Genomic DNA, 22700 nt, shown 5'->3' on the forward strand with positions numbered 1-22700 from the left:
ATTAAAAAAAAAATTCATTTAATTAAATTCATTCCAATCTTAGCCAGTCCTGACCACACCTACAATTCCTCTCCACAAGCCTTAGAGGCTTTAATTACATATATTAGAATTTTTAACCCTAAACACCTTAATTATGAATTATCTCTTACATTAGCATTTAGTGGATTGGCAGATTTATGCTTTTTATAATTTCCAGAAATGCGTGCTTTCTCAAGCAAATTTCTCAGCACGGCACAAAACGTATTTACTAATAAATCCAAGTATCTTTAGTTCCTCTGTAAAAGGAAGCAAAAAATGGATAAACCAAAAATGGATAAACCAAAAATTTAATAGTTAATTTTTCAGTATTCTATCTCATTTGGAAATGATCTAGATATTTAACGACTATTCATCAGTTAATTTCACTTACTTAACTTTAAGGTTTCAGGTTACCAAAAAGATTAGGAAAATTACCAAAAAGATTAGGAAAATTATTTTAAAAATTCCTCTAAAAACTTTGATTTTAATTACATCTATTTAATTCACTTGTTTTCAGCAATTAGTTCAGAAGTGTCCTAAAGTAAGACTGGTTATTTTTTTTTTCTTTCTGACAAGTTTTTTAATAGTAAGAACTTACTTGACTAGTAAACCCAGGCAGAATAAATGTTGTAGGTCTGCATTATATTCAGTGTTAAGAGGGCCAAAGACGTGTCTATTTTAATTAAACCCACAAACTTAAATTAGTTTTAATGCTGAGTATGTTCCCAGTCATGTGAACCTGAAAAGCATTTGAGTTCATTTCTATTATATTTCTGGAGAATTTTAGGAATACTTTATATAAGTGCTTACTTTTCTTGAAGCCAATTACATCTCTTTTACAAATTAATTTTAGCATTAAAAATACCACACATCTACAACACATATTAACAGATGTAAACAGAGAGACTTTATAAGTTCCATTTAAAAATTACTGCCGTGAAAAAATGAGTGGGAAATATCAGAAAGGGAGACAGAACATTAGAGACTCCTAATTCTGGGAAACGAACTAGGGGTGGGGAAAGGGGAGTTGGGCGAGGGGTGACTGGGTGATGGGCACTGAGGGGGGCACTTGATGGGATGAGCACTGGGTGTTATTCTATATGTTGGCAAATTGAACACCAATGAAAAATAAATTTACAAAAAAAAAATTACTGCCGTGAATCAGGTACAATGCAAAGCTTACTACTTATAAAGAAGTTGGTTCTTTTTTTTTTTTTTTTTTTTTTTTTTGCTCTTTCAGCCATTTCTTTTTATTTACAGTTTGTGTTCAATGCAAATCAATTCCATAACATGAGAAGTTACTATGAATCAAAGCATAAATACACAAACACAATATACAATCCAAAACTGATGTACAGCATTCAGGGATGAAACAAAACGTAATGTTCATTCACACACACAGTAGCTTGAGATCTGTTGGATATTGTTCTGGTGTAGGCTCCTAAAGATGGGAAAAATGACTTTGGTTATCAAGACTACTGTGGCCATATTAGATACTGGAACATCTAAGCATCAGTGTGTGACCATGCGAACAAAAGACCTTAGAGTGTCTATTTTTAAAAAGCTTTCTGTGCATCGAGGCAGTTGTGAAAAGATTTACTTTCCAGAATCAAGCCCACTTTAGGCTTAGGACCAGGTTCTAACTATCTAAAAATATTGACTAACAGAAAGTGTTCCAAATGTGGCTATTCTGATTCAGAGTTTTTTTTTTTTTTTAAAAAAAAGTATTTACAGAAAAAGTATAAAAGTTTTTCCGAATTTAATGTAAGCAAGCTTCCAGTCTTCACTTCCCAAATACTTGATTTATGATTTTTGGCTCCCGCACATATTTTGCCTTTTTTAATTTCAAGATTTGTCGATTTTACCTTCAAAACAGATCATTTTTAAATTTTAAGAAGTACTCCACCTATGCAGAAATAAGCATTTTGAAATTAGTTGAAGTCAACGTACTTCTACTCTTTGGAATCAGTTTAGCTAAATGAATCTGGCACCCTTGTTCAATAGGAATAAGTGATAAGTATTTAAGCAAAATTTATCCGTTATGCTTCACAATCAGGGGTAGATTCCAATCCATCATTGCCCTGGCACATGTCAATTACTATATAAAAAATCAAATGCAATGTCAAACCCAAAGCCTCAGAGGAAAGAGTTCAGTTCCCAAGAAACAGTGATAGCTTAACAATGTAAAACTTTTATCTAGAGTACATAGGCATTAAATTAGTACTGCTGAAACAATGCATTGAGGATTTACAGTAACACCTGGAAGTTCCTTCTAATGTACATATAAATAGAATCATGGAAGCTTCTTGTATTAACCGTTTTATGGCCTTCAAGATTTAATGAACCGAATGAAAACTGAATCTGTTCATATCCCATCTTTTACATCTCGGTAAGAGAAAATCTATTCTCATTTTCAAGGTAGAATTTTACATGTCCATACTTTTTAAGCCACATTTAAAGAAATTATCTCTTATCTAATCTTGGATGTTGTCTCTTCATCTTGTACATGAAACTCCAGTAGATTTAATAGACATTCATCATCTAGTCAAACCCTTCACATGTTCTTCAAACCAATCAAATTTGGGATCCTCAACATTTTGTGTCAATAAAATAAGGTGTGGAATTAGCAGATTCAATGAAGACCTGTATTTTTCCTTGTCACACTGGATGTCTAGACGCCATTTGGATTGGGTTTAGAAGATGGGGAAGTATAGACGCTTCTTGGCCTGAGTCTTTTAACAGTAGAGATGTAGAAGGGAGAACGAGATCACGAAGAGACTGGCTGTTGACAGCAGAGCACCGCCAGTTGGTGTGGTGGTGGTATTTGCTGGATTTGGGGCAGTCGAGGTACTCTGGGAGGAGTTACTTGAAAGTGTTACAATAGTTGTTTGATTTGAATAAATCTGCGTGGGTAGGAGCAGCGCCAGGAGCAGCAGCCCCAGTCCGAGCCTGGCCACCATCGCTCTGCCCATGTCCGCTCCGTCGGGGTCGGTGCGCGGCGCGTGTCCCTGGCTGCGGGGCGAGTGGAGGACACGGGCTCGGGGCGGGCGCAGGCCAAGAAGTTGGTTCTAAGTAGGTATAATAAGATTATCTGCTCAGATGGCCAAAGCTTTTTACTAATATTTGTGTAGGATACATCTATTTCATTTGAGCTGACACTGAAGAATTTGCATAGGAATTCTGAGAACACTTTTTTTTTCTGGTGTAGATGATTGACTGCAGGTCACTGTTTGGATGGTGGATTTGTAGGGGAGTGTCATGTGGGGAGGGTCCAGGTGTTATGTTAGGTCCCTGCCCTTAGAGCTGTCCTAGCTGAAAGGGCTGTATCTTGGTAGACTTTCGCTTACAGCTGTCTTCCAAACTCCTTTCGCAGTGCTCAGTTCTGTTCACAAGTTCAGTCAAACTGGTGGCCTCCCATCCCATTTTCTACCTTTTATTTAATCTAATCTCAGGAGATATTCCATTTACAAACAGGGCAGCTAGAACAGTTTGGGTGACCTCATTTAATGTATGGAATCTAGAATGCCATAGGAAGAGAGTTTCCAGACTGGCTTTAAAGTCTGCCACGAATTTATCTTTCATTGTTTGCATCTTTGAATGATAGGCCAATCAATGTGGGCTTGGAGGACTCCAAGAATGGCAGAGTAGCAACTGATCTTTTAAAAGCCAGCTTTTTCTGGTCTTTGTGGGAGCCATGTTGAAAGGCAATGATTTTGGATATCATCCTCAGGGTTACACAATCCCGCTTCTTGCATTTTTCTACCAACAGATACATAAGCTGGAAAAGATCTGGAAGCCTGGGGTAATGACCCTAAATTGTTCAGATGCTTTTGTGTACCTTCCCCTGGGTTGAGGAGGTTCTTAATCTATGGTCCTTACTTAGTTCAGTCTTTGACCAAAGAATGAAAGATACCTGAGGAAGGTCTCCTGTAACCTTGAGTAGCTTTATTTTTAAACGTAACTGTTTAAAAAGTAACTGGAGTGGAAAGGCATTCAGAGGATCAGTAGACCATGAATGCTCAGGCAAAGGAGGATAGAGTGAAACAAAGAGTCACATCAGTTTTATCATCTTTATTTTGGGTGCCTCTTGCATCTTTAATTTTTCATTAGCCTTTGCAATAATTTTTTAAAAAGCCATTCATTTTGGAATCTTGAAGCCTATTAAAATGCATTAAAAATGCATATAAATTAAAATAGGTATTTCTGTTTATGTATTCCACTCTTGTTTCAAGTACATTTCTTAAATGAATGATCTTGTCTAATTGTTCCCCATAATAGCCATTATCATCCTAGGTTATCTTTAGTAAGATTTTGTCATTTTGTAGTATTTATAGCTTCCAGGACCAAAGTTCTTAGACATAAATAAGCAGGTGTGCTTGCAGGTAGCATGCTTAACTTTTTAGAATTTAAGGATTCTTTTTCTTTTTTTAAAGTAAGTCTCTTGGTGTCAAGCTAACCCCTAAGGTGTATGTGCTGCTGCTGGGCTGGGGACGTTGTGGTGTTTTTCAGTGTACCTTGCTGCATAGAAATTTTATCCTAATGTAGGTATCTTTGAGTTAGGTGGCGAGCATTCTAACAGTGGACACCTACCCATTAGCAACAGCCTTTATCTACACAAAACAAGACAAAAAGTATGTGCAGCTTAACATTGTAGAGTAGTAATCAAGATATTTTATTACATCCTGACCCAAAGAAGGCCCCATGCCAAACAAACAAACATGTGCACCCTAGTCTGTCAGTAGTAACCAAGAGATGTTATCGCATCCTTGCCAAGAGAAGGCTTACATACTGTGGCACCAATTCCCACCCTGGAACCTTGCACTGGGGAAACAGCTGAACCAGCAGACCTCAACAAATGCAGACTGTGGACTTAGCAGCTCTACTTAAGCAGGGAACTGCAAACTGCCATTAACAGTTCCCCTGTGGATTCTGGGACAGAATTAAGGGCTGGATGTTTCCACCAATTAAATGAGAATTGTGGCTTGAATTACCAGCAGCTGCCCATGTACAACTGATTAAAAGCCAATTAGATCAGGAGCTTCACACAGAGAGAACTGAGAGGAACTTACCCATGGCCCTCAGAAATGGGGGGTGGGGGTGCTCAGAAGAACTCAGGGGTACCACACCTGTGTTTCTTGTTGTGTCTGAATACTGTCAGAAGTTTGCCTTGGATCCCATCCCTGCCACCAAATCTTTTAAAAATTCAATTGAATGAATTTAAAGATCAAATTGGTTTTATTCAATGATTTAAAATTAGCATCCCATCTAGTTAATAGAAAGGAGCTCCACAGAGCTGCATAAAATGGAAGGTTTTTATAGGCAGGAAGGAGGCAAGACAAAGAATGCGTATTGTTTCAGGCAAGCCACTTTCTTTTGGAGGAAGGGTGGTGGGGGCTGGTTTATCACGCAGTTTACCTCACTAGGACTGGCCAGGTAACTCCAGGTTGACTGGTTAAGTCACATTGCTGAGAAAGGCTGAAACTACAGTGAGGTTAGATATTACATCTTGGTTTGATGATGTGGGTTTAGCTCAAGTGATTGTGTTTTGCATCTTTTGTCTCGTTTTTTAACAAAAGCAAAGACTACATTGCATTTACGGGGATTATGCATACACACTGAGGAGGCTTTACATGTGGTACTCTTTGCAAACAGGCAGTAGTTGAAACTATGGGAATATATGTGAGTTGTAATAAACCCACTAAAGAGGTTCAAGTACCAAACCAAATCACCCCCCAATCTTAGGAAGTAGAAGGAAGAAGAGGAAAGATAAGTGACAAAGGCCCCTGGGGAGGGAAGTGTGGGGAGGTGGGGGAGGGCAGGGGTAGAGGGTGATCAGAGCAGAAAGATTAATGGAGAGGGAAGAATTTCAAAAAAGAAGGGACTGTGTATTCAGAGTGGTGAGGGGTCTGACTGGGTGGTTTAGGAGGAACAGAAAGAAGCATCTAGTGAGAGGATGAGGGCCTCGGTTGGGTTACAGAGTTTTGAGTGGCAGTTTGGGTAGACTCAGTGGTTACATAGAAGTCTTTCAGAAAGCATGTGATCATAGGGCTCAAAGGTCAATGGAGGGAGAACTCTTGGGAAGAAGGAAGCCAGACAAAAGGCAAGAATTCATGGAGGAAGATTTTGGAAAAATGAAGAGGTTAGGATAAATCACAGAACAAACTGGTAAAGAGAGGGGCACTTGTAGGACATGAAGTGAAAGCTGGAGCCAGGAGATGTTTGAGTGCATGTGCATGTCACCACAGGAAGGAAGGGAGCTTTCTCAGGCTGGAAATGACAGGGACAGGAGTGGGAATGAGCACCAGCAGACTCAGAAAAGGCTTGAAAGGCACCTGGGTGCCTTGGCGGTGGAGCATCTACCTTCAGCTCAGGGCATGACCCCGGGGTCCTGGGATCGAGTCTCACATTGCAGGGAGCCTGCTTCTCCCTCTGCCTGTGTCTCTGCCTCTTTCTCTGTGTCTCTCTCATGAATAAAGAAATAAAATCTTAAAAAAAAAAAAAGGCTTGAAATGTCAGCAGTGAGGGCACCAATAACAATTTAGTACAAGACAGAGCACAAACTGTGAGGAGCCATCTAAGGGCCAGAGTGTGAAGAGGAAGGTGGGATGAGAATTTGCCAGGGATAGAAACTGGCAAGGTGAAAACAGCCTTTAGACAAATAAATCGAAATAAAATGACAGTATACCTTCTGCATCCACTTTATAAGGATTAGGATTTAGCTAGAATATGAATAAGCTCTTAAATCCTAAGTGTGGAATAGGTTAAAAGACATAAGCAATGATTCTCCAGGAAACTCTATTATAAAAATTTTTTTTCTAGAAGAGCAGTTACAAATATTTTGATTAAGTAGATGCTGTCAACCAAAGTAAATAAAAATGTTTCTGGAAGTCATATTTTCAAGGAAGATTTTACATAGGACCTGCAATGCTACCTTCTTGGTATAAATTCCTACCTTTCTAGGACATATAGAGTCCTAGAAAGGGGAGTTTTATTAGTCTTCATATTCTTCAGTCATTATTCTATTGATATTTGTGTGAATTCCACAGGAGGAAGAATTTTAAGCATGTTTTTCTTCTAGGCTTCTTGTATATTAGCATCACTTTGAATGTACTGGCTAGCCTAGAGCTACTAGCTTTTTTAAATTAATAGACTATATTTTTAGGGCAGATTTAGGTTTATAGAAAAACTGGGGAGTAAACATTCATTCCTCCCTGCTAGCCAGAGAGTTTTTATGTTTAAATCTTGCTTCAGTGTGGTATGTCTGTTACAACTGAAGAGTCAATATCGATATATTATTATTAACTAAAGTCCATCGTTTCTATCAGCGTTACTTTTTGTATGAACATTATATAGGTTTTGATAAATGTAGGACATGTATCCATGATTACAGTATCATACAGAATTATTTCTCTGCTCTAAAATCCTCCCTCCCTCTCCTCCACCCCCGGCTACCACTGATCTCTTTACTGTCTCCATAATTTTGCTTTTTCCAAAATGTCATATACTCGGAATCATTCAGTATGTAGCCTTTTCAGATTGGCTTCTGTCACTTAGTTATATGCATTAAAGTTACCCCATGTCTTTTCATAGCTTGCCAGCTCATTTCATTGCTGAATTATATTCCATTATCTGGATAGACCACAGCTTGTTTAAACATTCACCTGTTGGGGAACATCTTGGTTGCTTGGAACTACTAATTATATCTGCTGTACTCATTTGTTCTTCTTCTAATGATAAGGCATTATTAAAGAGGCTTTCAATTAACAAGGCGTTGGGGAAGGGGTCTAAGATGGTATCATATGAAGACCTTGAATTTGTGTCCTCCCGCAGACAGACCAAATCCACGGTTGCATGGGGATCATTTCCCCCTGAAGAATATATGAAACTAGATGAAGTGCTCATCACAACAAAGGATAAAAGGACCATGTTGAGATCAATGAGAGGCAATAGAGGAGGTGCTCTCTAGTTCTCTCTCTCTAGCACTCTGTATATTTGAATATATAGGAATATAGAATATATTTAATACAAACTGGTAAACTTGATTTAGAACACTTAAATTTTTATATGCATGGTATTGGCATCCATTTGTACTCTTGCTCCAGACCTTACAGATATGAGGGCCATCCTTGCTCTGACTATAATACAGATTAATGCTTTCATTCCCTGTGTGATAAAATAATGGTAATATGCACTATCCCAGGCATAGAGCTAAATAGTTTAGGTGTATTATTTCATTTTAATTTGGACCAGCTCTTCTGTGTTCTCCAGGGAGCACTTCCCACTCCTTCCACTGGCTCTGTTAGAGTATATCCCAAAGACTTTAATTCTCTCCAATTTCCATATTGTTACACTATAATCTTGAATATTACAGCATTTATTAAAGATACTTGACAGAGGATACTCTGAAAGAGGTACTGGTATACTTTGTAATAAATAGTTGTATTTCTTCAGACACTGTATGTCTTCTCTTGTATACAATTTATGACATTCTTACTAGCCTTTGAAGAAAGCTAGGGAAAAGGACTATAGTTCTCTTCCTTTTTTCTGGAGATAGTCTATATTCCTGACCTCATGTGCATATTTGCCAAGTTCTCCATTATTTTTCAAAATCATTACAGCTTTGATAAGATTATTAATGTCTCTAATGCCATAAAGTCTGCATTCATCCAATAACATGAGCACATTTGGCAACTGTTCTCTTATTTATTCAGCACTTGGCCATATTGAATAGTGGTCCTCACTAAATAATTTCCCATGCTCTTTATTTTCATTCTCTTATTAAAAAGAACTATGGTGATTCTTAAGGAGAAGACAGCATTGAGGGCACATTATATTAACATAATTTTTTTAGTCTACCTTGGCAATTCCCCCCTTCACTAATTCTAGAATATTCATTCACAAAATATCACATAATATTTTAAGAGGACATGTTTTGACAGCCCTAGGACTTTAAACTTCACTAAATGACATCTGTCTGCAAACAGCCCTGTGGGAATTATACAACGGGTTTTATGAAATCTGTCGCTTTCATCTTCTATTTAACCATCTTTCTTTCATATCATGAATATAGATTTTTATTCTAAGGATGCTTGCCTTTTTACATCTTTTCAGTTTTGAGTCTTTTTTGAAATAATTATTCTATTTATATACTATTTCGATTACATACTTTCAAAAGCACTTCTAATCAGAAGACACTACTACTCTGTGCCTGGGCCATACTTTCATCAGAAGGTTTACACCTGCCAATTTCAATTTAGGTGAGCTACAAAAAAGATAGCATCTTGCTTTATATCAAACACTTAATCTAAATTTCTGTGCCAGCACTACAAATAGCAATACTCATTTTGATCTATCAATGGATCAGACTTCTTCAGACCTCTTTGAAATGGATGCATTGCCTAGAGTGCAGTGAAATGGATGCACTGCCTAGAGCGCAAGGCCCTAGCTATTCCTTATACTTTGGGGATTTGTTCCTCAGTAGCATAAATCTGAACAAGATTAACAAGTTCCCTGGGAAAATATTGAGAATCTATACCATATAAATATAAGGTGATAGAAAAACCCCTCCCTTACAACTTTTAAGTCACATTAATATTTTCCCTAATTATAAAATTATACCTAAACATACATTAAAAAGTGGAAAATACATAAAGTACTAGAAAAAGGAAGAGAGTCATTCCAAGTTATATCATTCAAAGGTGCTCAGAGGTGGGATTTTTGAGTATTTTATCTTCTTTTTGCATCTTTCTTAGTAACTAATAATGTAGTAACTAGTTAACTAAATCTAGTATTAACTAAATAGTAATAAATAGTAAATTAAATTTAGTAGTAACTAAAAATCTTTAGCAAAGTAAGTCATTTTCACATGAAAACCATAGATTCCAGGGACACCTGGGTGGCTCAGACCGTTAAGCATCTGCCTTCAGGTCAGATGATGAACCTGGAGTCCTAGGATCGAGCCCCATATTAGGCTCCCTGCTCAATGGGAAGCCTGCTTCTCCCTTTCCCTCTGCTGCTCCCCCTGCTTGTGCTCTCTCTCTCTCTCTCAAATAAATAAAGTCTAAAAAAAAAAAAAAAAGAAAACCATATACTCCTTAAACTTGCCTTTTATGTTAAAACTCAGTCTGTTCCTGAGATCACTTTGTGCCTGAGAATATATATCTCAACATGCATATTCACATATATCATACATAGACAATAAATGTACTAAGTTATAAATGTACTAAGAGCTGTCATTTATAGAGCATTCACTCCCTACACTCCAGTCCATGTTGCAGGCAGATTACATATTTTAGCTCAATTACTCTTCATAGCAACCCTATGAAGTAGATCCTATTATTATAGCCATTTTATACATAAAGAAATTGAGGTGACCCTAAGGGGATAAGCAACACATCAAAGGTGAAACACCTGGTAAGCAGGGGAGCCAGGATTCAAACTCAGGCGTTTCAAGTGATGAGGTCCATAGGCCTAACTGCTATATTGCTTCTCAGTAGAGACCTGTTTTAAAACAATTTTAAAATTCATGAAATGGAGTCCTGTTTGTACTTTGTTATGGAAGGAAATAATTTGTTAGTTAATGCAAAAAGACCCCGTGGGACAATTAAGCCAGTAAATACCAACTGAGTCTGAGTTCCTGTTGCAAGGTACAAACCTCTAGCAATTCAGGCACATTATTTCTGAAATGTACTAATAGGTCTATTAAAGGCAGTGAATTTTACTAATTAGAGTTTACAGTAGAAATATAAACAAGCTGTAATGAATGAGTTTGCTGGTGTACAGAGAGCAATTTCTTTTCCCTTTCCTACCCCCACTCCATAGACTCCATATTTAGATATAAAATGTACACATGTGATTATCTGTTGGGTTTGAGACTGTGTCCTTAATGAAAAGGGAAATAAACCTGTTGTTTGTTGTAGGATGTTTAAATATATAGCTCACATGAGAAGAAAGCAATAGATATAATCCCCCAGATTCATAATTGCTCCAGCCTCCTAAACTGCAGACGTAACTAAGAAATTGAGTGTTGGTGTGACCAAAACTGACAGAGGGTGTGTAAGTAAGTACCCAGGTGAGCCCACCATCCTGTGCCCACCGGAAGCAAGCTCTGCCCCCACCTGGGGTGCTCCGTCCAGGCACACAGCTTGGGCAGCTCTGCCCCCACCCAGCTCTGTGTTCTTCCAGACAGGAAACCCCTCCATTTCTACATGACCACAGACCTGGGGATGTCAAAAAGGCAACTCTCACAGGTTGTAATTCTCAACTAAAACCTTACTTTTGGGGGGACAAGAAGCAGAAGTAAAAACTTCTAAGGGAGTTCACACTCTGAAGAGGACCCACAGTCGCTTCTAATACTAGTTAAGACTCAGCATGTCAAGGGTATAAGTAAAAATGATGGGAGGCACAAAGGTAGAGATTCAAAGGCAACATCTTGGTTAAATTTAGAACAGAATGATTTAGAGGTTTCAGCCTTGAATACCACTGAAATTAGTACATAATAGCTGAAAAAATGATTTTTTTTCTAGTTCTTGGATTGGCAAAGTACTTAAATATTTATATTCTTATATACGATATTTACTTCCTTTCCTCTTTACCAGTATAAATCATTTTTACAGCTAAATTTGATATAGCTATTTCATAAAGTATATGAATACAAAGATATTTAGATATTAGTGTCTCCCTACAGCAATTTCATATTTTTGTAAAAATATAGGAGAACCAACTATACTGTCCCACCAGCCAAGTAATGAAAGAGATTTGTGGGAACTGGAAAATCCAGTACTTTGTACACAAACATACAGAATTCTTTGCTAAAATGCTAGACTATTTTGAATTTTTGAAAGTACTTGAAAAAAGATAGTACTTGATATGTATTAAGTGATCTTATAAGAATATCATAAATACCATTTTTAAAGCACCAAAGAAAACAGCTAGCTATAGAACTTTGCCCATCTATCTACGAGTATCAGCATTGATTATTGTGTTCAGTTGTCAGAAAATCACAGCAAAGCAATACATAACTGTCACTCTCTTGTTTTTATGGTCTGGCGTATAGAACAGCATGCCACAGGTATATTTATGAACTGGAGTGTTGATAGATAAAAGTTATTGAATGGTATACCAAATACTTTCTTGTTAGGTAGAGGTTCTGCAGGACTATTCAATGAAGTGCTTCTTCCAGTGGCTCTAATGTCATTGTACTCTCAAACCCCAACTAAACTTAGTTTACTGACAGGATGGAAATATGCTCAGTGTTTTTACTGCTTTATTAACAAAATCAGTGGATGATAGAAGGTCACTCATAGAACTCACTCAAAAGACCACGAAGCCTTACTAAACACTCATTTTATGAATCAGTCCATTTGAGCTGACACCAACAGAGTTTGCAAGAACCTTAGCATGTTTCCTACTGCAGGAAACTGGCTAAGCAAGGCAATCTTCTATAAATTTCACTTTTCCAAGGAGTACTTGACAAAATGCTAGGTTTTTGCCACCTGCATACACAAAATGAGAAAGCTCAGTGATTGAACTGGGGACAATAACCCTACAGGTGGTCAGGCTCTACTCCTTTGTTTCTATTCTTTTCTAAAGTCGGAGATGTTCTTAAAGCAGGTCTGCTTGAGTTCAAAAAGAATAAGATGCGGGATCCCTGGGTGGCGCAGCGGTTTGGCGCCTGCCTTTGGCCCAGAGCGCGATCCTGGAGACCCGGGATCGAATCCCACATCAGGCCTCCCGGTGCATGGAGCCTGCTTCTCCCTCTGCCTATGTCTCTGCCTCTCTCTCTGTGACTATCATAAATAAATAAAAAATAAAAAAAAAAGAATAAGATGCATGATTCAGAAATAATATAGACCAATCAAAAAGTTATTCTTTTGCCACTCAGAGTCTGCTCAGAACAATGCTAAGGCACATTCTGTGGCCCCTAATCCATTGTGACATTCAGTCCTTTGCAGGATTAATTTAGCTGTTAAAGCAGTCACATTCTAGACCCTTGGGAAACAGAGGTATCTGCACTCAACCAATAGCCATGTTCTAGGAGCACAACCAGGAGGCCACTTAAATGAAAGGAAGCCATCTGACCACTATTGTAGAACCTTCTTTGGGGTGTCATGGTGGGCCTTAACACTGACATCCTTTGAGGAGGGTTCCAAGAGGAGGCTCATCTCTATTCTTCAATTTTACTTCAAATATGCACTGTTACTAGACAAAGACTCTTTGTAACATTTTTGCAAGCATCACATCCTCTTATATGTATTTTATCATCTGGGAAGCACTGCATGGATCTTCCATGCTCTAGTTGTTAATGTCATCTTTATTCCCAAAGGAAAACAATAAAATGTATGGTGAAAGTCAGGGGGTGTTGAGGCCACTAAAGGGGAGTTTAGTCAGTACTCCTCATTTCTCAGAGGTTGAGACTATGGTCCAGGGATGGTGTGATTTATTGATTGCATAACCAGTCAGTGACAGCACAGAGACAAGAATTTCTACCTCATGGATGCTGTACCAGGAGCTGCTGATAAAGTCTAAATCCAGGGCAGATTGGAGCTATTGGAGCTATTGGAGCTATTGGAGCACCCCATCCCCCAACACCCTTACCACCTTTAGTTCTCACTCCTCAAAAGAATTATGTGCATCAGTTAATGTCTTACTCAGCATTAAGGGAAGTCCACACTGTTGTATGTTGTTCACAAGCCCACGTCCCTCCTCACTAGCCTGCTTTGTGTTTTCTCTCAGCTCATGACCAGAACAGATAGGACAGCACTGGAGGAGACCTAGCTCTCTGCTTTCCTTTTTGTTTCAAGAGCCACCAGGACTGTGAGGGCCCCTTTCCTGAGAAGTATCTGCTATTGTTTCATTTTTGACATCATGTGAATTCTTCCTTTAAGACATAATGAAAATTAAGAAAGGTGGAATTCCTTCTATACATGTCCAGCACCATTTCTTGAAGAGTATCTTTAATATATTTTGCTCCTTTGTATTGCTTTTGCTGCTTTTTCAAAGATCAGTTGACTGTTTGTATAAGTCTCTTCTGTTCCATTGATCTGTTTGTTCTTTTGCCAATACCACACTGTGTTGATTATTGTAGCTTTATGGTAAGTCTTAAAGATGGGTGGTGTCAGTCCTTCAACTTTATTCCTCTCCTTCAATTTTTACTTATTTTTTTTATTTTTTTGCAATTCAAGGTCTTTTGCCTCTCTTTGTAGACTTTAAAATCAGTTTGTAGATATCCACTGGATAACTCACTGGGATTTTGTTTGGGATCTCACTAAATCTGTAGGTCAAGTTGGTAAGAACAGACATCTTGATAATATTTAATTCCTATTTATAAACATGGAATCTCTCTCCATTTATTTAGTTCTTCTGATCTGCTGAGGTTTTTTGAGTGGATTTTAAATTGTTTCATGTGACAACAGCTACCAATTAGCAAGCACATGCTGAGTGCTAACCCTGAGCCAGCTTTCTACATATATCATTTCATGTCTTACTCATGAAAACCCTATGAAGCAGGAACATTATTCCTCCATTTTGCAGATAAGAAGACGAAGCTTAGAAGATGTTAACCTCTTCAAGGTCACAAATAGAGGAAGCATGAACTCGGTTCTCAGTAAGGGCAAAGCCCCTGGTCTTGACCATTACCCTGAGTCTTGTCCTTCTGGGTTTATTTCTACCAGACCCAAAGTGGAGTCTTCAGTGGCAGAGTTTTCTTTTTGAGAGTGGTCCTGCAGGGTTCCAGGTCAAAGGCTGGTCACCTTCATTCAGCTCTGAGCACCCCTCTTACAGCCATTTATGAAAGTCTGAGTCTATTATATTTGTATTTTCTTTTTATGACTGGGACTTGGGATTCAACTTTTAAAAGGTTTATCCATCCTTCAAAATGGGATTCTTGAAACACAAACCCTAGGACTGCATGGTTTGTATGTGTATATATTTATTATGATTTCATCACAGAGCCATCTCATTGGGCTCAGAGTGGACCCAAAAGTTCCCTGGATGAGTAGATTCCTGAGACTTCCAAACCCTCTAGAAAAGGGCAGCACCATCTAGCAGTATAACAGGTTTCCTCCATCCTGCCCATCCTAACTGGACCTCTAGACATGGGCTGCCCTTTTCCCTGTAAGCAGCACATTTTAGCTGGTAGTCACCCAAATCAAGCACTCCAACTGAAGCAAAATGCCATCGTAAATAACCAAAGATGATCGATTGGCTTTTTTCAGTGCCCCTGGCTTAATATAAAGATGAGAATTAGAAGAGATTGTTATAAAGGATTTATTGTAGAGACATAAAATATTTTAGTAGGATTAAGTGTGGATCCAGGATGCTATAAATCTCCATTACTATTTAATTAATAATCACTGTGATACTGTGGTCATCTTGGAATGCTCAAGGGAGTAAACAGTGATTGTGCCTATGATATCTTAGACTTTTGCACTGCACAGATTCAGCACCCAATCCTTCACACCTAGGTGCAGAACTGATTTAAGCCTAAGAACAGGTGGGACTACTATGCCCAGGGTTGTGTAGAAGTTAGGGTTGGCCTTTTGCCTCTAGTCCTAACTGAAAATATATAAATTTTCAACTTTTATTTTTTTAAAGATTTTTTTATTTATTTATGATAGAAAGAGAGAGAGAGAGAGAGAGGCAGAGTCACAGGCAGAGGGAGAGGCAGGCTCCATGCCGAGAGCCCGACACAGAACTCAATCCCAGGACTCCAGGATCACACCCTGGGCCAAAGGCAGGTGCTAAATTGCTGAGCCACCCAGGGATCCCCAATTTTCAACTTTTATAGGAACTTGTAAGCTTCCTAACTCTTAAGAGGATCCCTTCATCTGAGCACTATTATAAATGGTCTTACTTTAAGCTTTTATATCTTTCATTCTTTCCTGAGTACCTAGGCGATTCCACTACTGTGTGCATATAGGCCATCATAGTTTTATGTTGAAAGGTAGTTAGAAGCTGTCCAATGAGAGCTAAAGGAAAGATGTGCTATTGATAAAAACAGATATGTACAGATTAGACAAATGATTAATCTCAAGTTATGTGTGAAACAGCAATGTTAAGTTAGGACTTCTGTCAGCAGAGTATTTTGGCCTATCCATAAGAAAAAGGGACCCAACTAAAGATATACAGAACTAGTAAATTAGATCAGAGGTCAACCTTAGAAAAAGCAGGACAACACTTAGCCTTCACTTGAACCACTGAGGTAATAGCCACAATATTTGGTTTCCCAGTAGAAGTGGCAGGCAGTGTATGTCACTGTCAGACCAGAACACCATCACTTCGTATGCCCCAGGGCCTTGGTTAGTCTCACATCAAAACTCAAAGGTTAATTCTGTTAAAAAATCACCCAAGTGAGGCTTTTGGGTGCAAATTCATGCACTGACATGTTAAATGTCTTCACACTTTAAGGATGACTAATTCTGTGGTTCATGAGGGCTCTCAAAATCAAGATGCTCAAAATGTCATAAATGTACTTACTGAAGAAGTATTGTCTCACATAGTATGAGTACCTCAGGCTCATTGCAATTGTAGTCACTTCTGATGCTCTAAACACAACCTGAAGACCACTCAGCCTTGCTTTTGGTGGCTGTCATTCAAGGGGGCCAGCTCTAATAACAAGCATGGCGTCTTCTGTTAGGAGCAATGTGCTAGCTCATCAGCTGTGGATTGAAACAAGAAAAATCAGTACTGGAAAGAAATAAGACTATACTTAATTGTAAGGTTTCTGAAGGCAGGACTGTGTTTCATCATCTCTGGTGGATGAGGCAGGAATGCACGTCCCCACTCACTCCTCCCATAGTGCCACGCTCATAGAACATGTTCAGAACTAAGTTTTGAATACATGTTTCCAAGTCCTGCCCCCAATCGGAGCCCTGATTTATATTCTCTACCATCCTACACACTATCAATTTCAATAGGTATACAGTCAGCACCTATTAAGTGCCCAACATCATCCTATTGTTGGGTGGGCAAGTCCAATTGGACCCTTCCTCAGACTGCCCCATTTGCTGAATCATAGCATGAAAGTATCCCAAGAAATGTTACACATATGCCTCCCAGATGCCTCAAGCTTCTTGGTGTTCAGAAATGCTATAGATCAGCTAAATTATTTTTTTTAATTTTATCTAAATTCAATTTGCCAACATATAACACCCAGTGCTCATCCCCTCAAGTGCCCACCTCAGTGCCCTTGACCCAGTCATCCCATCCCCCCACTCTCCTCCCCTCTGTAACCCTTTGTTTGTTTCCCAGAGTTAGGAGTCTCTCATGGTTTGTCTTCCTCTCTAATTTTTCCCCAGTTTCCCTCCTCCCTTGTAGTCCCTTTCACTATTCCTTATATTCCACATATAAGTGAAACCATATATGATTGACTGACTTCACTTAGCATAATACCCTCCAGTTCCATCCACATCGAAGCACATGGTGGGTGTTCGTCCTTTCTGATGGCTGAGGAATATTCCATTGTATACATATACTACCTCTGCTATATCCATTCATCTGTCAAAGGACATCGTGGCTCCTTCCACAGCTTGGCTGTTGTAGACATTGCTGCTATAAACTTTGGGGTGCAGGTATCTCAGTCTTTCACCACATCAGTATCTTTGGGGTAAATTCCCAGTAGTGCAGTTGCTGGGTCATAGGGTAGCTCTATTTTTAAATTCTTGAGGAACTTCAACAGTTTTTCAGAGTGACTGCACCAGTTCACATTCCCACCAACAGTGCACATCCACATCCTCCCCTGTTTGTTACTTGTAGCCATTCTCATTGGTGTGAGGTGGTATTTCATTGGGGTTTTGGTTTGTATTTCCCTGATAGCAAGGGATGCGGAGCATTTTTTTCATGTGCTTGTTGGCCATGTGTAGGTCTTCTTTGGTGAATCTTCTGCCCATTTCATGACTAGGTTGTTTGTTTCTTGGGTGTTGAATTTGATAAGTTCTTTATAGATCTTGGATCCTAGCCCTTTATCTGATAGGTCATTTGTGAGTCTCTTCCCCCATTCTGTAGGTTGTCTTTTAGTTTTGTTGATTGTTTCCTTCACTGTGCAGAAGCTTTTTATCTTGATGAAGTCCCCATAGTTCATTTTGCTTTTGTTTCCCTTGACTTCATAGATGTGTCCTGCAAGAAGTTGCTGCAGCCAGATTCAAAAAGGGTGTTGCCTGTGTTGTCCTCTAGGATTTTGATGGATTCTTGTCTCACATTTAGATCTTTCAACCATTTTGAGTTTATTTTTGTGTACGGTGTAAGAGAATGGTCTGGTTTCATTCTTCTGCACGTGGCTGTCCAATTTTCCCAATACTATTTATTGAAGAGACTGTCCTTTTTTCAGTGGATAGTCTTTCCTGCTTTGTCAAAGATGAGTTGACTGTAGAATTGAGGGCCCATTTCGGGGTTCTCTATTCTGTTCCATTGATCTATGTGTCTGTTTTTGTGCCAGTACCACACTGTCTTGATGATCACAGCTTTGTAATACAGCTTGAAATCAGGCATTGTGATGCCCCCAGCTTTGGTTTTCTTTTTCAACATTCCCCCAGCTACTCAGGGTCTTTTCTGATTCCATACAAATCTTAAGATTATTTGTTCCAACTCTGAAGAAAGTCCATGGTATTTTGATAGGGATTGCATTAAATGTGTAAATTGCCCTGGGTAACATTGACATTTTCACAATATTAATTCTGCCAATCCATGAGCATGGAATGTTTTTCCATCTCTTTATGTCTTCCTCAATTTCTTTCATAAGTGTTCTGTAGTTTTTGGGGTACAGATACTTTCCCTCTTTGATTAGGTTTACTCCTAGATATCTTATGGTTTTGGGTACAACTGTAAATGGGATTGACTCCTTACTTTCTCTTTCTTCAGTCTCATTGTTGGTGTATAGAAATGCCACTGATTTCTGTGCATTGATTCTGTATCCTGCCACACTGCCGAATTGCTGAATGAGTTCTAGCAATCTTGGGGTGGAGTCTTTGGGGTTTTCTATATACAGTATCATGTCATCTGAGAAGAGGGAGAGTTTGACTTCTTTGCCAATTTGAATGCATTTTATTTTTTGTTGTTGTTACCCGATTGCTGAGGCTAGAACTTCTAGTGCTATGTTGAATGGCAGTGGTGAGAGTGGACATCCCTGTCATGTTCCTGACCTTCGGGGAAAGGCTCTCAGGTTTTCCCCACTGAGAATGATATTCACTGTGGGCTTTTCATAAATGGCTTTTATGATACTGAGGAATGTTCCCTCTATCCCTAAACTTTGAAGAGTTTTAATCAGGAATAGATGCTGTATTTTGTCAAATGCTTTCTCTGCATCTATTGAGAGGATCATATGGTTTTGCCTTTTCTTTATTGATGTGATCTATTACGTTGATTGTTTTACAAATGTTGAATCACCCTTGCATCTTGGGGATAAATCCCACTTGGTTGTGGTGAATAACCTCTTAATGTACTGTTGGATCCTATTGGCTAGTATCTTGGTGAGAATTTTTGTACCCATGTTCATCAGGGATATTGATCTGTAGCTAAATTATTTTGACAGATTTTTTATAAGTGATCTCAAGACAAAATTGGTTCCCCTGAAATAACCTAAATCCATTTAAAAAGTAGTCCTTGTTTTCTTTTTTAAAAAGCTGATTTGGAATTGTTTTGTTTTTTCCTAGGAAAACCTCTTTTTTGTGATGGAGTATCTCAATGGAGGAGACTTAATGTACCACATCCAAAGCTGCCACAAGTTTGATCTTTCCAGAGCAACGTAAGAGCCTTTTAAAGGGTTTGGGGTTTTTCCACTGTTCTTATCAAGTACTGAGTACCCATGATACCCACAGAATATTTCTCCCATGTGGCACTTTCCCAGGTCAGGGTAACCCTCTGGGGACATATCAAACAAGGTAACTATGTTCCCAATTTGTGAAGCTTAAACTAGAATGCATTTTGTTTCATTTCTTTGTGTTTTGAAATCAATGACTTAATTTCTTAAGAAACTGCCCCAATTCACCACACTTCTAAATAAACACAGAGGCAAATATTTGCCCTTTGAAAAGAAGTAGTCAAATGAAACACAGATCTTAAAAGGTGGTCATGGGGATGAAGCTTCAACTAAAGCTTTTAACTAAGGCTTTAACTAATGGGAAGCTCAATGTGAAGGCGTAAAGCATCTGGTTCCAGAGGCATGAGTATTAGGAAACCAGAAGAGGCTTTTACTCCTTGCGAATTACTCCTTCACCTTCTTTGGTGTCAAGTGAAATCGGGCAGGCTGCATTTAGCAGGTGTGAATTCAGCTGAGTCCCACAGAATCCCCTGCCACTCTTCCTCCTGTGGGCCTTGTTTCCTCAGTGATAAAACCACTGTGACATTCAGAAAAAAGAAAACTGTGCCACTAGGCCCACTTAAAAATATAGGTACATGCTAGCTTTCTTTGCCTGATGCTCAGTAATCTTCACTAGCCCCTAATGAGCACTTTGAGTTGTTTATGCTGAGCTGGGTTGAAAGATGGACTGGTCCTACCAGCTCCTACAGAAACTCTAACTGAAACGGCTTTTTGTCAAAGCCAGGGGCTAGCATACCACTAAGCTCATCACCTCCAGGAACCATAAGCAAAGTGCCCGGAGATATTTTAATGGGATTTCTGCAGCAGAGAAATCATCAGGCAGTTTTTGTGCTAAAGGATTCTCAGTCCGCCTTCCTCACTACCTCTGGAATGCCATCACAGACTCACTGTCTGCTGTGCCTTCAATGCCTCCCAGGTGTCTGTCATCACTGGATATGGAGAGCAGCATCTCACTCCTATCTTCCAATATCCTAGCCTCTGCCTTTGGGCTGCATTTCTTGCCCATAAACAACTCGGGTCTATGTGGAATGACTCTGAATGCAGGTCTAAGAGCTCTAAGCAGAATTTAAAATAAAAGGGAAAATTATTTTCCCTTAATACTTACACTATTACGTTTGATGTCCATGTGTGTTTTATTAGCAAAAAAATTAGTTTGAACATTAACTTTAATGTATAAAAATAAGCACTAGTACAGGTAAGACTAATTTAAGGTAACTTCTTTGTTTCAACCTCTCAGCGCTGGGACTGCACCAGTAGAATGGATGACGTCTCCCTTTTGTTAGGACTGAATAAAGTGACGTACAAAGTTGTGTGTACACACGTGGGACAGTACTTGACAGAAAACTCACTATACAAAATGGGGATTTTATTTTGTTCCATTAATGCATCCATACTCAACTTTGATTTTCCTTCCTTCAGGTTCTATGCTGCTGAAATCATTCTCGGTCTACAATTCCTTCATTCCAAAGGAATTGTGTACAGGTAAATTTTACTCTTTGGAAACACATACTGAGATATCTGGATTTCCCTATCCAGTTAATTTAGCCACTGTAGTGATGTGAAATGGTGAGTGTACTTTGGGGCAGGAAGTTCCATACCCATGGTGATGACAATCAAGTCAGAAACTCCAGTCTCAAAAGCAGTAAGGTTCTGATCTCATTTTGTTCTTTATTCTAATCCTGACAATTCTTCTCCCTCTCACTTCCACTTTTCTCCTCTCCTTCCATTGCCATGCTTTCTCTTTGGCATCTTATGGCTTTCTCTCTCTGCCTTTTTCATATTTCCTATTTTTGCTTGGGCCAACTAGAAATGCTTACTGAATGTTCTCCTCTTGGGTAAGGGAGGAGAACTCTCCCTTAAATACCCAAACACACCTCTGGAAACCTTCTTGCCTGTAGAAGTATATAGGAAGTCACATGTACCCTCTGTCATGAGTGTATACTCATCCAAACTGTCTCTATCCTATACCATCTTTTCACATCCTTCTTAGAGGAAAGCTATTTAATCTCCTTACCTCCTTTCTCAAAATAGAGTTGACATTTATTTAACATAGAAATCATCAAAAGCTTAGTTGTCTCATTTCTGACTCACTGAGGATAGAGAAAAAAGTAAAACTTTAAAATAAAATAAAATAAAATAAAATAAAATAAAATAAAATAAAATAATAAAATAAAATAAAATAAAATAAAATAAAATAAAATAAAAAGAGCTAGACAGGAGGCTGACCAAACAAGCACAGTGAGAAGGGCATGTTGAATCTGACCTAAATGGAAGATGCAAGAAAAAGGGGGGGGGGGCTCTAGGAGAGTGGGATTATGTGCTCTTCTGTGGCAAATGTTCATAACACTGACCCGGAGTCATCAATAAAGCTCAGTGGTAAGAGGGGATAAAAGATGGCATCAGAGGAAAACCCTAAACTCAACTCCTCCCATGGACACACAAATCTACTCCAGTACATAAAGGAGCAATTCCTCCTGAAGAACTGAGCACCAGCTGGACAGCTTCTCCTCAATAAAGGATAGAGGCACAGTAATGACGGAGCCCCATCCCCAACACTACCAACTGCAGGGGAGGGGAGATGGCACTGAGGAGGGCCATGTAGATTTGCCCAGCTGGAGGCACAGTGGTTTAAAGGGCAACTAGACTCTAAGTGAAGGAAACCCATTTACTAATCCTAAAATGTCCACCAAACAGTGGAAGAACTGCTGGAACTCTCTCTCCAAGGTCAACGGTCAAGGTCCCTCCACCTTGATAGTGCAGATAGGAACAGGGTCCAGGCACTCTAGCCAGGCTGCTGTTTCCATAAGATCCAGGGTGCCAGTACCCAGCCTCATCCATCCCCCTAAGGCAGCCCTCCACCTGTGCCTGC

General features: G+C 39.0%; 1 protein-coding gene across 4 annotated transcripts in view; it reads left to right on the top strand.

Annotated features, from left to right (window-relative positions):
* The window catches only part of PRKCQ (protein kinase C theta), a 173532-nt gene that overhangs the window by 120082 nt on the left and 30750 nt on the right, over nucleotides 1–22700 (top strand). For all 4 annotated transcript variants that reach the window (XM_072825893.1, XM_072825894.1, XM_072825895.1 and 1 more), the window contains 2 exons: nucleotides 19665–19756; nucleotides 21251–21313. In XM_072825893.1, the coding sequence (XP_072681994.1) occupies nucleotides 19665–19756; nucleotides 21251–21313 (155 nt within the window). The remainder of the gene's footprint in view (nucleotides 1–19664; nucleotides 19757–21250; nucleotides 21314–22700) is intronic.

Source organism: Canis lupus, chromosome 5 (genome assembly GCF_048164855.1).
Source record: "Canis lupus baileyi chromosome 5, mCanLup2.hap1, whole genome shotgun sequence".
Classification (NCBI taxonomy): Eukaryota; Metazoa; Chordata; class Mammalia; order Carnivora; family Canidae; genus Canis; species Canis lupus.